Below are 13995 nucleotides of genomic sequence, written 5' to 3' on the forward strand. Positions count from 1 at the left end.
GCCAGGATGGTCTTGATCTCCTGACCTTGTGATCCACCTGCCTCGGCCTCCCAAAGTGCTGGGATTACAGGCATGAGCCACCGCCCCGGCCCTTTTTGTTGTTTTCTAAGTTTTTTTCAGGCAGTCATGAATTCCTTTTCAATGTTCACCTTGAACTTATTGTCTTGGCATTGTTTAGAAGTGTTAGATGTGAATAAGGAGGAAAAAGAATATGCTGTTACTGGAGCATCATATTCTTAAATACTACAACAATATAAATTGATGGACTAAGAAAGGGCTTTTCTGATCGTCCTAGCTCCACAGTTGTTAAAAAAACAGAATTTTTGAGATGGAAGACTAAGGTATCTAACAAGGTTTGAGTTCAAGCCTGAAAACAAGAAAACTGTCCTTTCTTTCTTTCTTTCTCCCCTCCCCTCCACTCCCTTTCCTTCCTTCCTTTGACTAAAGTTTCACGTTGGCACTTAACAACTCTGCCCTGGCTCATTAGCACGCTACCTTCTAGAAAGCTCTGTCTCTATCCTAGTAAACTTCAAATTGGGTAAATAAAGAGCAAACTTTTGAGACAAATCAGCTATTTCCTATCTACTCCAAAACAAAAAATAAATGTAAAAATTATAACCAAAGCCATTTTTATTGTTGTTTATATGAGACAAAAGAATATATATGTATAATGTTTGTTTCTTTTTGCTCTTATTTCATATATTGTTCCTTCATTCCTGCCATAACCTCACTAGTTGGCCTTTTTTGGGTTTGTTTTTCGCAAGAGGAAGGTACTCTCATCCATGGCTTTTTATTATACAATAATAAGGTTTTCTTTTTTGCTATTTGTATTATTCTATGCAAACAGTAATAGAATATACCAGAATTCTTAGTTCTATAATAATAAGTGGTAACTATTGTTCCATGAAATGTGTTTTGCAATTTACAAACAAAACAAAACTAACCTCTCCCCCACTCCAACTCCTCCTACCCCAAATCGCTTCAGGTTAAAGGAAAAGAACCCAAGATCATTCATCGGGGAATCCTGGGGAAAGACATTCCCTCTAGGAATAATCCAACAATTACAATCAATTACTGATACTGACGATAAAAAGAACTTACAGAATTGGCTTGTTTCCGGGCTTGGTTTATCAATTCCTTTATCTCAGAGATGTTTTTCTTTAGATTATCCTCAAGTTCCTTGATGGGTTTGAGTTTATCTATTAGCCGGTCAGCTTCCTGTTCTAGATTTTTGACAGTGGCATCTGCGTCGGCAACTGCATAGAACAAAATTAGTGTGCACGTATGTGCATGCACACACGTGCACACACAGAATTAGAATAGCAGTATGCTTAACCAAACAATTTCATCTTATTAACGCGACAAAGCATGGCCATAACAGCTAAAGCAAAATGTGTGATGGCAAATGTGAATATTTTAGTTGAGACTCAAGCAGGCCAAGGGAGCAGATGTTAGGACAGAGCGCCACCACTTTTGCTTTGTGATTAAGGTAAAAATTAGCATTGAAGGTAGAGAATATGAGGAACTTAATTCAATGCTTAATTTCTAATTTCAGCCAAAAAGTTAACCTTTACAGAATAGAACTTTAGTCACAGAAGCAAGGAAATGAAAGCATCTTTAAAATGTCACCTAGTCTGTCCAAGCCAGAACTGTATTTAAATCAGGGTTTTTACACAAAATTGGTTTTCTTTCTTTTTCTCACCGTCTTTTTTTTTGCACATCTTAAAGAGAGAAGCTATCAAAATGTCTTTTGAAGAACATTTTGATGTTGAAAAACCCTTAGACTAAAGGCCTATATTTAATTAAATCTTTCATGGTGCAGTTCAATTTCATTTTGAAGAACGGTTGATTATCCTGTGTTATATATTAGGTTGACCCATATTAAACAGCTGTTTTTGTAGGTTAAAAAAAAATGGATTACATATTGGCAATTTCAAAAGTTTCAACCCTAAAGTAGTTGGAGGTCATCACTGATCTACAGACTTTCATTATGTGCTTTTCAACGGAGGGCCTATGCCACGTGGTAAACCACTTATTCTATTGCTGGGATGCTGGCAGTCTCATCCACACTATGTCATTTATTATCTGATTAAGTGTGTATTGTTCAGCTTTCTGTATTGTGACTCTGATGAAAAAGTGAAACTGCTTAAGGTTCAAGGCTACATGCCATGTTAGACTCTGAATGATCTGCTCTGTGGCTGACATACAACCACTGAGAACCAACCCTCAGGAAGGAATCACATGGGCTCAAAGGGAAGTAAATTATTATTTTTTTAAAATTCGGTTTTGAAGTAGGTATTTTGAACTCATACTCATAAATATGACTTATATTGTTACTGGCATTTAAAAAGAACATAGGTCTATTATTAACTTTAACGAATAGCTGGGGCTTGCTATATCAAGAACTGAGCGCAGTATTTTATTCCTGAAGTGCGTGTTATCTGGAAAGAAGTGTTTGTTATGTCATCAAATAGATAGCATAAACACAGTGATCCCTTTATTTTGTATACTTTTAATAAACCATTTGTTCATTTTGCCCTTCCTTTAATTCTCCACTGTTATTCTGACATTCTACAAATTATTCTAAAACTGAAGCAAAATGATTTAGATTTAGATTAATGAGAAAGAGCAAAAGTAGTTAAACAAAGGCTACGTAGACTGAGGCAAATTACAGACCCTTTTATTCACAAGTTCTCAGAAGTTTTTGCCAAACGTTTCAAAATGGAACTTGGAAGTTCCTCTTCTCCCCTCTTTTTCCTCTATCCTCTGGAGCAGTTGAAGTTTTGCCAAGTAATCTCTTACGCGTTAAATTTCCTCCCTTGTCTAGTGATGCCTCTTTTAGAGCTTTGCCTATTTGTCCTTTATTTTTCTTGATGAAACCTGACAATCACTTAATTTTTAATCTATATTCCTAAGGAGTCACCTCTTAGATTTATCAGGTCTATTATTTTCTGTCTTCAAATTCATTAATTTTTCAATCTTTTTCATTCTTTAAGTTAACTCTGCTTTTTCTAAGTCACCAAAGTTGATTCTTTAAAATTGTTATTTCAGTGATGGTTTAGTAATGTAGTTGCTCTCATTTTCCACTGAGGTCACCCTTGGTCGTATTTTTCAAATAGTGATAAATTAAATTTTGCTATTATTATTTTTGTAGCTATTTTTTTCAGTTTCATCTTGACTTTCAATTTAAATTATGGGATGTTTAAGAGAGAATATTTTGATATCCCAGTAGTTGCTCATTTGTTAATACCTAATTTTATTATGTGTTTCTCCAAATATAATTCTACAGAAGTTGAGAATAATTACATGGAGAGGAAAAGTGAGCTTTGGGGCATAAAAACAACAACAATGTAGACCTAATCTATTTTAATCCTCTTGCAAATAAGTCATTTGTATGTCAGGGGGTGAATCTGTATTATCAGAGGCAGCATAATCTAGTTAATTCTATAGAGAAATTCAGTTTTCCACTTTTATGTGACTATCATACAGATATTTCACTCATTTTTCCTTTTTGTAGAGATAGAGTCTTGCTATGTTTCCCAGGCTGGTCTCAAACTCCTGGCCTCAAGTGATCCTCCCACCTTGGCCTCCCAAAGTTCTGGGGTTAGAGTATGAGCCACTTCGCCTGATCAAACTTTTTATAACACTATTAAAAACATTTTATATCACCTTTATCCACATATGACCTTTTTATAAAGGAAGATTCCTTTTACATATCTACCATTAATACTGTGACAGTGGAAAGAATAGCTATGCAATGTTTAAAGCAAAACCAAAATATAGTACATGCAAAGTTGAAACTTTTTGCAACAGACAGTGAAGCATGAGCATCACTAAAAGGTATATAAATAAACATATACATACTGATTTCTGCAGGCAATTTCACATGGAAGCAAAACAAAAAAATTAGAAAATTCATGAGGAAGTATTTTCTATAAGTATTATAAAGTAGTGACTATAAAAATGGTATTTTTCATAACAGATACTAATTATAAATGCACCCCATTTTAACTCAAACAAATGTTATCAAATAAAAGTACACAGAATATGCAATTTAGTGACCACTCTTTGTATTTTAAAAATTATTTCCACGTTTTAGTAAGATGAAAACAGACCCAATTTAATTAATATTTATAGATAATTAACTATTTCTCATAATAGAGGATAGGATTAAAACAGAGATATTATGAAAGGCCACAACTAGTTGAGAATCAATCTAAAATGGAATGGAATTCTTTTGGAGGATGGCGCGCAGGATGAGGGAGAGGGTCAGGAAAAATAACTAATGGGTACTAGGCTTAATGCATGCGTGATGAAATAAATAATCCTTACAACAAACCCCTATGACACAGGTTTACCTATATAACAAACCTGCACTTATACCCCTGAACTTAAAATGAAAGTTAAAAATATATCTTAAATTATGAAATAAGCAGAAGAGATAGTAATATTTGATTAAAATTTTGCTTTCATTCATTTTTAGTGGGAATATTGTGATTTGGCATAAATCATAAGAAGTTACTATGGAATCTTTGAACTACAAGGCAAGCCATTTCTGGGCTTACATTAAAAATTTTTAAAAATGTTTTTATCTCCCCTTTTTCTCCCTGGCTCTGAAGTTTATGTTATATGTGTTTGTACTCTTCCTTGCTTATGAAGAAGTCATATTAATAATGTCTGTTATATCATAGCATCCATAGGATTTGATTTGAGGCTAGGATGCTGAAATCAGGCTCCATTCCCCACTCAAACAGCATTTGAATTGTATGGCGTATAATACCAATTACAGTGCTTTTGTTTTTATACTCCAAATACTTTGACACCCCCAAAAAATGTTGGCATATAAAGAGGGCTTGTCTCTTGAAAGTGAAACACACAGATTACCCAAGCATCTCCTTTGGTGAAACCATGTAACAAGGGTACCAAGGTAACCCTTTTTTTTTTTTTGAGACAGCATCTCAATCTGCCACCCAGGCTGGAGTGCAGTGGCATGATCACAGCTCACTGTAGCCTCACCCTTCTGGGTTCAAGGGATCCTCCAGCCTCAGACTCCCAAGTGGCTGGGACTACAGGTGCAATGCCACTACCATGCCTGGCTATTTTTAAAATTTTTTGTAAAGATGGGGTCTTGCTATGATGCCCAGGCTGGTCTCGAATTTCTAGGCTCAAGTGATCCTCCCGCTTCAGACTCCTAAAGTGCAAACATTACAGGTGTTAGCCACTGTACCTGGCCTAATATAGCTTTGTATCATTTGACAGAAAAGGAAAAATGCATTTAAAAATCTTAATATTTTGACTATATTTAACTAATAATATAAATTACGATATTTTCTCTCAAGTTTTCTCAGTAAATCCTTAAGTCAATATAATTTGATACAATATATAAAAGATGTGAATAGTCTTTAGAAACTAGATAAATGCTTTATTTTTTTTCCTGGAAATGTGAAATAACTGGAATCTAAATAATAAAATATCAAGATTTTCAAATTTTAATGTATTTCAATTTGATATCATTTTCATACCCTGTTCTAACAAGTCTGCTAATGAACGTGCCCCTTAACCTCTATGTTCCATGACACTTCGCCAATTCTGAGGATATAATTACCCAAGTACAACTGTATTTTTAATTACACACACGGATTAAAAAGTGTTTGGCATCTCTATGCCGAATGTTAGGCACACCTTGAGAATTCCTAATCTCTTCTCGAATTGAAAAAATTCAGATGACAAAAGCACTGGGGCAGAGCTGGAAGACTTGGATTCTAGCTTTGGAACTGCATGACACTCGATTCCTGAGGCCAATCTATGAAACAAGGAAGGCAGACTACACCACTGTGAGGGTCTTTTCCAACTCGAGCATTTACGAGTCTGGGATACTTTTACAGTGAGAGGAAATAAGTGACATCATCGCAGTGAAAAAGGAGATCTTACTGTTCTTGGAGGGATCTTTAACCACAGCATTCGTTTTGGCGACGCTATCTGCTAGTTTATCGTAATTCTTCTTCAGGCCATCGAGGTTCTGGTGGAGCTCTTTAATCTGTGCCAGAACATCTTTAGCTGTGTCGTTGGCTTGTCTGGCTTTGTCCTTGACAGCTTGCAGTTTAGCAGCTGTGTCTGTCAGCAGATGAGGGTATGAAAAACAAAACAAAGGGTGTGGAGTTAGTGGCTTAATCCATGCTTGTCAAAGTGAGGCTGCCGCTGGCTAATCTCAGGGACACATGTACAAAGAGAAAAGGCTGAACTTTGTCTCATTCAGGTGTAGCAAATGAAGCAAATTTTTTAGCTAAATTAAATTTTCTCAGGGACTTTTGCTATGAATACCTGATTAGCTCTTAAAGTAGTGAAGTGACTATTCTAAATGTTCATTTTTTAAGGTCATATTGTGATTTGCTGCTGAACTTATTAACGAGATAAATTTATCCACGTGAGCTTCATGAAAATGAGGCTTAAGATTTAATCTGCATTTCCAAAGCGGGGCAGGGGTTGGGGTGGGGGTTAGAGGGAAATTAACGTATTTTCATTTTAGGATAGAGAAACATTGTCAGGTATGTTAGGCCATGCATTTGTGTTTTAAAACATTATATTTGTTTTCAGCATTGGAAATTTTCTATGTACTTACTACGGAAGAAGTGACATAAGAATCTGAAAAGTTACTCAGGTTTTTAAATGTTAAAAAAGTAAAAACCACTAGATTTTAATGTTAACTGTGTTGTATAAATATGTGCATGTGTCTCCTGATCCAAATTTGTATATTGTACCTATAGATGACTACTAGTGTGTATAGGTTAGTGGTTAAGATCATAGGCTCTGAAATCAAACTGTGGGGTTTAAGTTTTCTATGTGCCAGTTTTAACAAAATGGTATGCTGTGTCTATTTCTTACCTGTAAAGTGGGGATAATAACACTATCTTAACTGATGTTAAGTGTTAGTGCTAACTTATGTTAAGATAGTGTTATTACCATAGCACTATCTATACTTATGTTATCTATATTCAATATGCTTATGTTAAGTGTATGTAATCCTCATACCAATTGATGTGAGCAAATGAAGCAAATTTTTTTGTTCCCATTGGTATGAGGATTACATACATACTTAACGTAAGTATATTAAGTACTCAATAAGTGTTTATAATCTTTGCAGTTATTATATCATGCTTTAACAGTATAAAAATAGTAAAAGTAGTATCTTTAAAATAATGTGTGCTTTCAGGAACTAATAACATTCAAAAGTTTCCAGCAGTTCTAATAGGTAGGAAGACATTACAGACATGGTTTGGCCACTAATGTTTTAGAAAGTTGGAATAGCTAAAGAAATTGAACTTTATCAAGAGAGAATGCAGTGGGCTCTCACCTATTACTTCAGGTACTTTAATAAACTGTGCCTTTGTGGTGCTACATCAGTATTTTAGAGAATAGTGTCTATGTGATTTATTCTATCTCACTAATACAAGATTTCTTGGGCTGAAACACAGAAGACAATACAGTTGTCCCTCTTTGTCAGTGGGTTCTGTATCTGTAAATTCAACCAACCTTGGATAGTTGGATATTTGGATATTTAGGGGGAAAGAATGGTTGTGTCTGTACTGAACATGGACAAACTTTTTTCTTGTCATTATTTCCTAAACAATACACTGTAAGAACTTACATAGCATTTACATTATGTTAGGTATTATAAATAATCTAGGGATTATTTAAAGGATATGGGAGGCTATGCATAGGTTGTATGCAAATACTATGTCATCTTATAAAATGGACTTGAGTATTCAAGAATTTTGATAACTGTCGGGGGGTCCTGGAACCAATCCCCTGCCAATACTGAAGAATGAGTTTTATAATAATAAGATGTCTATATCTTCCTTTCTGTAACACATTCCTAAGGATACTGGCTAAAGGCAATAAAAGATAAAAAATACCATAATGCAAAGTATGGTTTAGTTTCTCATTCTCACAAAGAAGAATTCATAAGTAAGAAAACCAGTATCTAATTTCCAGATAATAGTACCAGAATAATCTTAGAAAAAATTGGTAAAAGTTAACAACAGTCTTCAAAATTTCAGGTCAACTAACACAGTTGGTAGTGTCCTGAATGTTTACCATTTGGAATAGCTGATAACTTTCCCAAAGTGTCATTCAAAGCTCTCAAGAGATCCCCATTTCTAGCATCAGCATTTTCTATCCTGGTTTTTAAGCCATTTAGATGGTCTTCATTTTCTGTGAATAGAAAACAACAACAAAAAAAGGATTAAGTTTTATCATCTCTGAGCTTATACTTGGATGTGCGATTTCAGGTTATTTTAATATAAAATTAATTAAAAGCAAGACAATGTATTTATTGGCATCTATACATAAATATATTTCCAATCACAAAAAAATACATGTTTTTAATTATCATTGAATTATTGGATGCTTCTATATGTTGAACATTGACATTTTCTTCTTGGTATCTGATCTTTATCTGACTTAATTTGATATCTTCCTATAGAGAAGAAACCTCCAAAGAATTAGTTTTTTACTCCATTTGTAATTATGCCCTCTTGTTATCACTCCCATTGATTCCACTTATTTAAAAACTTTTATTACCAAAATAAATCATTGGATTAGATTTTCAAAATCTCAGATACTACTGTTTAGCAGAATCCTCCAACTTCAGTATAATAATATTTATTAATATTTATTTGGACTAAAATACAAATTAAATAAATGGAAAAACAACTTTTAGCACATATCTGATAATAGTCATTTTTCTCATAAAGTAAACAATATTTTTACAAATTGGGTCCAATAAACTTTATATAGAATTTTTTCTCTTGCTACTTTAGCAATGTTATCTTTAATATTCAAAAATGCCATTTGCTAGAGATAATTTAACATTACATATATAAGTTTTCTAGCTTCTTTCCACTAGCTTTTTAATATTCTCTAAACTTTAGATTAATTTATATTGTAATAGTAACTAAGCAGTTTAAATTAGAGTACAACAATATAAAGAGCAAAATTTGAAATCATTAAGGGGAAGGAAAATAAAGATCCAATCTGTTGATATAAGTTTAGAAATCTTGCTCAGGTATGCATTAAACTGCAAATATATCCTAAGACTGAAATGGAGTTCACCTGTCTTCTTTTTCTTACATCATTTATTAGTGAAAATTCAAATGGAAAAAACAAAATATGAAAAATCCTATACTTCCCACCATACTATTTACCTCTCTTGACTGGATACAACAGATCATTTCTTAGGTAAATTTTTAATAGTTTATTATGCCATAAAAATTATTTTGGGACTTGTATACCAATTGTTTAAATTAGCTCCACAGAAATGCAACATGTAAATACAAGACAGAGGCCCCAAGTAAGGAGGACCACTGAGAAAGGACCACGAAAGAGAAGTTGTTCTAGTCCCTCCTGGATAGGATGGACCAGTATTTAGTAAGAGCAATGCCTGGCAAGCATTGAGTGTATATGTTACACCCATTTAGTGTTCTTCAGTTTCAGTGGGTTGTTTTACTTAATCCTTACAATAACATTGATGTATGATGTATATGATGATGTATATACTGTTACTATCTCCAATTTACAAATGAGGAAATTGAGACTTAGAGAATTTGAGTAAATTTCCTAAGCTTGCATGGTTAATAAATGGCAGTGGTGGTATTCAAATCCACTTAGTCTCATTCCATAAACAATGCTAACTACTGCATTCTACCAGGGATTGATAGTCAAAACCAGGGATCAGTAGAGCATTTTGGGTAGTAATGCTCCTCCCACCATCACCCTCAACCTTTTCTTCCTGTCCTCTTCCTTTCCTTTGTCTTCCTCTAATTTTCTCCTTTGTTGTCTTAAAAAAATTGGTCACAGTTACAGAAATCAGAGAAGCCTCACCTAAGCAACATATATAACCAAATTGTAATTATTCAGAGTGGATTAGCATTGCCTATGTGCAAAAGTGGCAGGAAAATATGCAAAGTGTTCCATATTTTTAAGGATAATGAGGAAAATATAAGAATAGGTACTTCACAATAAAATAAACATACATAATCAATTATGAAATTCTTAAAAAGCACTCAACATTATCATAAAGAACTGTAAAACTAAGCAACAATGAGATGTCATTTCTTATTTTTGAGATTGGGGAAAATTAAATGTATGATAATGCCAAGTGCTCACAAGAGTGCTAGTGGAAGTGCAAACTGATTCCACTGTTTGAAGAGCAAGTTAATAAGTTTATTAGAATTTTAAATAGACATGTATTTGGTTTGGCAATTTTACTGACAGAAATTTACCCTACAATATACCTGTAAAAGATTTATCTTTGGGGATACTCATTAGCTCTTCTTTTGTAATAAAAAAAGGAGGGGGGAATGAAAATACCCTAATAAGATTAAAGTACTGTTTATATCAACATAGCACGTTCATACAATGGTACATGTGCAATCTATAAAAAGAAGTAGATAGGTGGATGTGGACATGAAATAAATCTTAAGACCTTTCCATGAAAATAAGCAAGATGCACCATATATACGCTGACACATATACAAGCATTTGGGATGGTAGGGGCTGGTGGGAGCTGAGTAGAGAAGAACATGCCAAAAACCTTTACAGTACTTAATAGTGAGCAGAAACTGGGAAAGAAGGAGGCAGTTAATAGTGCCGTGAGGGACAATGTACTAAAACTTCTCATTTTATACCTGGTTGTGCTGGCTAAATTGCTTTCTGTGTGCATATATTTCTGTTTTTCAATTTTTTAAAAAAGGTAAACCACCTAACTGGGGAAGAATGTTATTTGCTATCTTCATGTTATTTGCCAACACCAAGACTGATTTTCATCACTTTCCTGGTACCCAGAGAAGGCAAGTGGGAGAGAATACGCCCCATATAATAGACCTAGAGCAGTCTTGATTTGATTGTGTGCACACCCCTCTCAGAGGCTGTGCATGCGGCTCATTAGAGGAGCTGTGCAGGCCACGGGCAGCTGAAGAACTATCCGCATCTTTATTGACCTGCAGCTGTGAAGAATAGCAAAGGGAAAGGTGGGTAGATGGTGTCTGGATGTGAAGAAGAATACTGGGCATATTAATTAATGATCCACTCCATTTCGTATAAAGAGTTTTATAGGCAGACACCTTAAACCTCTGTTATACTACAGATTATACTAATATAAGCACATAACATTGTTTAAAGTGTCTGTTGTTAAATTCCAAGCCAAAGACCTGACATCACTGAAAAACAAAGCGTAAAATATTCCAGCAAAGCATGGCTCGAAAACATCAATATGTCTATTTCAGTCACTAATATATTATTATTTTCAATTCTAATCCCGCAAAATACACTTTCCAAGTAATTGAATTTTCTCCTGTGTCAATCTTTCCTACAATACTTCTGTTATTTTTACTGTTTATACTAAAATGAAATCTTTGGATAGGCTACCGAAAGCATATTCTCTGAAATAAAGCCAGTCTGATTATGACTTTGATATCTATACAAATTCTTTGAGAATAAAGGGCTGCTCTTTTGATATTAGCTTAAAAGTCTTCGACACTTTAGAAAATGTAACTGTAGAAATTTCATTTCTTAGCTTCTTGATTGGATTTAATTTTTAAAATAATGGAGCATTCAAATGTTCTGGCAAGCAAGATATTCACATATGGTGAAAAAGAGCATTAATTTGAAGGGCATCCCTGGGTTTATACCACTTCCTGCATTCTGATAGCAAAATACTGGCTGAACAATTGGGCCAATTATTCAGAAGACTGACCTGAAGAATATTTTTACTGCTGCCTCTCAAGTTCCAAAGCACTAATTTTGATTCTCTGCAATTTTTTTTTGTACTAGCAAGTTACAGTGTGTATATTCCAAACCTGTTCTGATTTTTAAAAAATATTTCAGCTGCTTGACTCTGATCCTTATTAATTTGCCCTTTCTTACGCTGATCACTTTTTTCTAAAGTAGTTTCTGGAATTTCTTGAACTACGTCTAAACATTTTGTAGCTTTGGTGATAGAATTAGATGAGTAGAAGCTATTCAGAGAAGAATGGCAGATTTCAAAATGGAACTTACAAAATAATAGCGGGGAAAACCTAGAAAAATAAGCACTCCAAGGCTGAGTTTAGCCAAAAGACAGAGGAGGCATAATGTATCTGTAACTAAAATGTAAGAAAAAACTCTTATGGTTCAGTTTCGATTGTAACAAGGGTAAAGAAACAGATTTATCGATAGTTAAAAGAAAATCCAACTGAATTTTTTTACTAGTGATTTCTGGAGAATGAGAAGAAGTTCTAATTTATAATCCATAGTTACATTTTCTAGATTCCCTCTCCTTATTCCTTCAGCTCTCATACCCAATAACAGAAGCCTAGTCATTCTCTCTATTTTCTCTCTAAAGATCACATCCACCAAAACTCAAAGGCTCCACACACATACCTCTTTAATTCTGGCTCTCCCTTTCTCATCTCCTCCTCATACAGTAGAAGAAAAATGTCCAAGAATTAGTTTGTCAAAGGCAGGACTCAAAATGAGGGAATGGAAGAAGCAGAGTAGCAAGGGTTGACTGGGAACACACTGACAGTATAATTTTCCTTTGTCACATGCCCATTGAAATGGCACAAAATAGATATATCCAGAATAAAATCGCAGGGCAGATTTGCAAAGTACTTGCATTAATAATGAGCAGTTACTTGTGTTTATCATGTTTCTAACATGATGCTAAATATAAATTAGGGCTTAGTTATATTAGAACTAACTATGTACGATCTCAAAATAAAGCTGCTACATATTATTTCTCTGAAATATAGTCTGGTACAATGAAATTATTATAGGACACAGAGCTGGAGGATGTGGGTTCAAATGTCATTTCTGTCCCTTTTACATGTGTCAAATAAAGATAACATCTTCCTTCATGTGACTGATATGAGAAATAAACTGGGAGATGCATGAAAAAGTGCTGAATTTACCATAGGCAGTTAGTAAACTAAATATCAGGATGATTTCTATAAGTTTTAATGGGAACGTCTAATTTGACTATTCAGAGTGCCAGTAATTTGAGTTTCTCAAAATGGGAGATTTTTCATTTTTTATTAAAAATATGAACAGAGGCTAAATAAATGCCTGAAGAATGCCATTCACAAGGGTGAAATTCATGGAAATGTGATGACTTTAGAAGGACCTTAGGATTTGAAGTAAGCCACTATGTTCAGATTTTGGCTTCTTTTCTTTCTTTTTAATTAATTAATTATTATTATTATTATACTTTAAGTTCTGGGGTACGTATTGCATTGGGTTGATACATATACTTGTTATACATGTTGCTGTACTGCACCCATCAATAAATCAGCACCCATCAACTCAGTCATTTACATCAAATTATAACTCCCAATGCAATCCCCCTCCCCTCCCATGCGGCCCGGTGTGTGATGTTCCCCTTCCGGAGTCAGTGATCACCATTTATTTCAGTTCCACCTATGAGGTAGGGAACTTGTCTGGGTGTTTAGTTTTCTACCATTGCATTGGTTGTAAAGAGGCAGTGGACAGCCATGTCCCTACAAAGGACACAAACTCATCTTTTTATGCTGTATAAGTATTCATTATTGGGTGTATATGTGCCCACGTTTTCTTCTTAATCAGTCATGCCTGATGGACATTTGGGTTGATTCAAGTCTTTGCTTCAATCATGATAGTGCTGCAATAAACATCGTGTGCATGTCTTTATAGCAGCATGATGATTTATAATCGCTTGGGTATATACCCGGCAATGGGATAATGGATCATGGTACCATCTAGTTCTGAAGCTCCTTGAGGAATGCATGTATTGTTTTCCATAATGGTTGAACCTAGTTTACAATCCCGCAACAGTGTAAAGTGTTCCTATTTCTCCCACATCCTCTCCAGCACCTATTATTTGTTCTGACTTTTTAATGAATAGCCATTCTAATGGGTGTGAGATGGTATCTCATTGTAGTTTTTGATTTGCACACCTCTGATGGCCAGTGATGATGAGCATTT

The 13995-nt window shown here is 34.4% G+C and overlaps 1 protein-coding gene and 1 non-coding gene across 8 annotated transcripts in view; one reads left to right on the forward strand and one right to left on the reverse strand.

The window, feature by feature from the left end:
- The window catches only part of LAMA2 (laminin subunit alpha 2), a 618419-nt gene that overhangs the window by 68311 nt on the left and 536113 nt on the right, over positions 1-13995 (reverse strand). For all 7 annotated transcript variants that reach the window (XM_021936880.2, XM_021936881.2, XM_021936883.2 and 4 more), the window contains 4 exons: positions 8095-8211; positions 5932-6114; positions 3865-3870; positions 1102-1256 (listed from right to left, as the gene is read on the reverse strand). In XM_021936880.2, the coding sequence (XP_021792572.2) occupies positions 1102-1256; positions 3865-3870; positions 5932-6114; positions 8095-8211 (461 nt within the window). The remainder of the gene's footprint in view (positions 1-1101; positions 1257-3864; positions 3871-5931; positions 6115-8094; positions 8212-13995) is intronic.
- On the forward strand, positions 9871-9978 carry LOC116275542. Its single transcript, XR_004184659.1, has one exon. It is a non-coding gene; the product is annotated as a U6 spliceosomal RNA (small nuclear RNA).

The sequence above is a fragment of the Papio anubis genome, chromosome 6 (assembly GCF_008728515.1).
Source record: "Papio anubis isolate 15944 chromosome 6, Panubis1.0, whole genome shotgun sequence".
Lineage (NCBI taxonomy): Eukaryota > Metazoa > Chordata > Mammalia > Primates > Cercopithecidae > Papio > Papio anubis.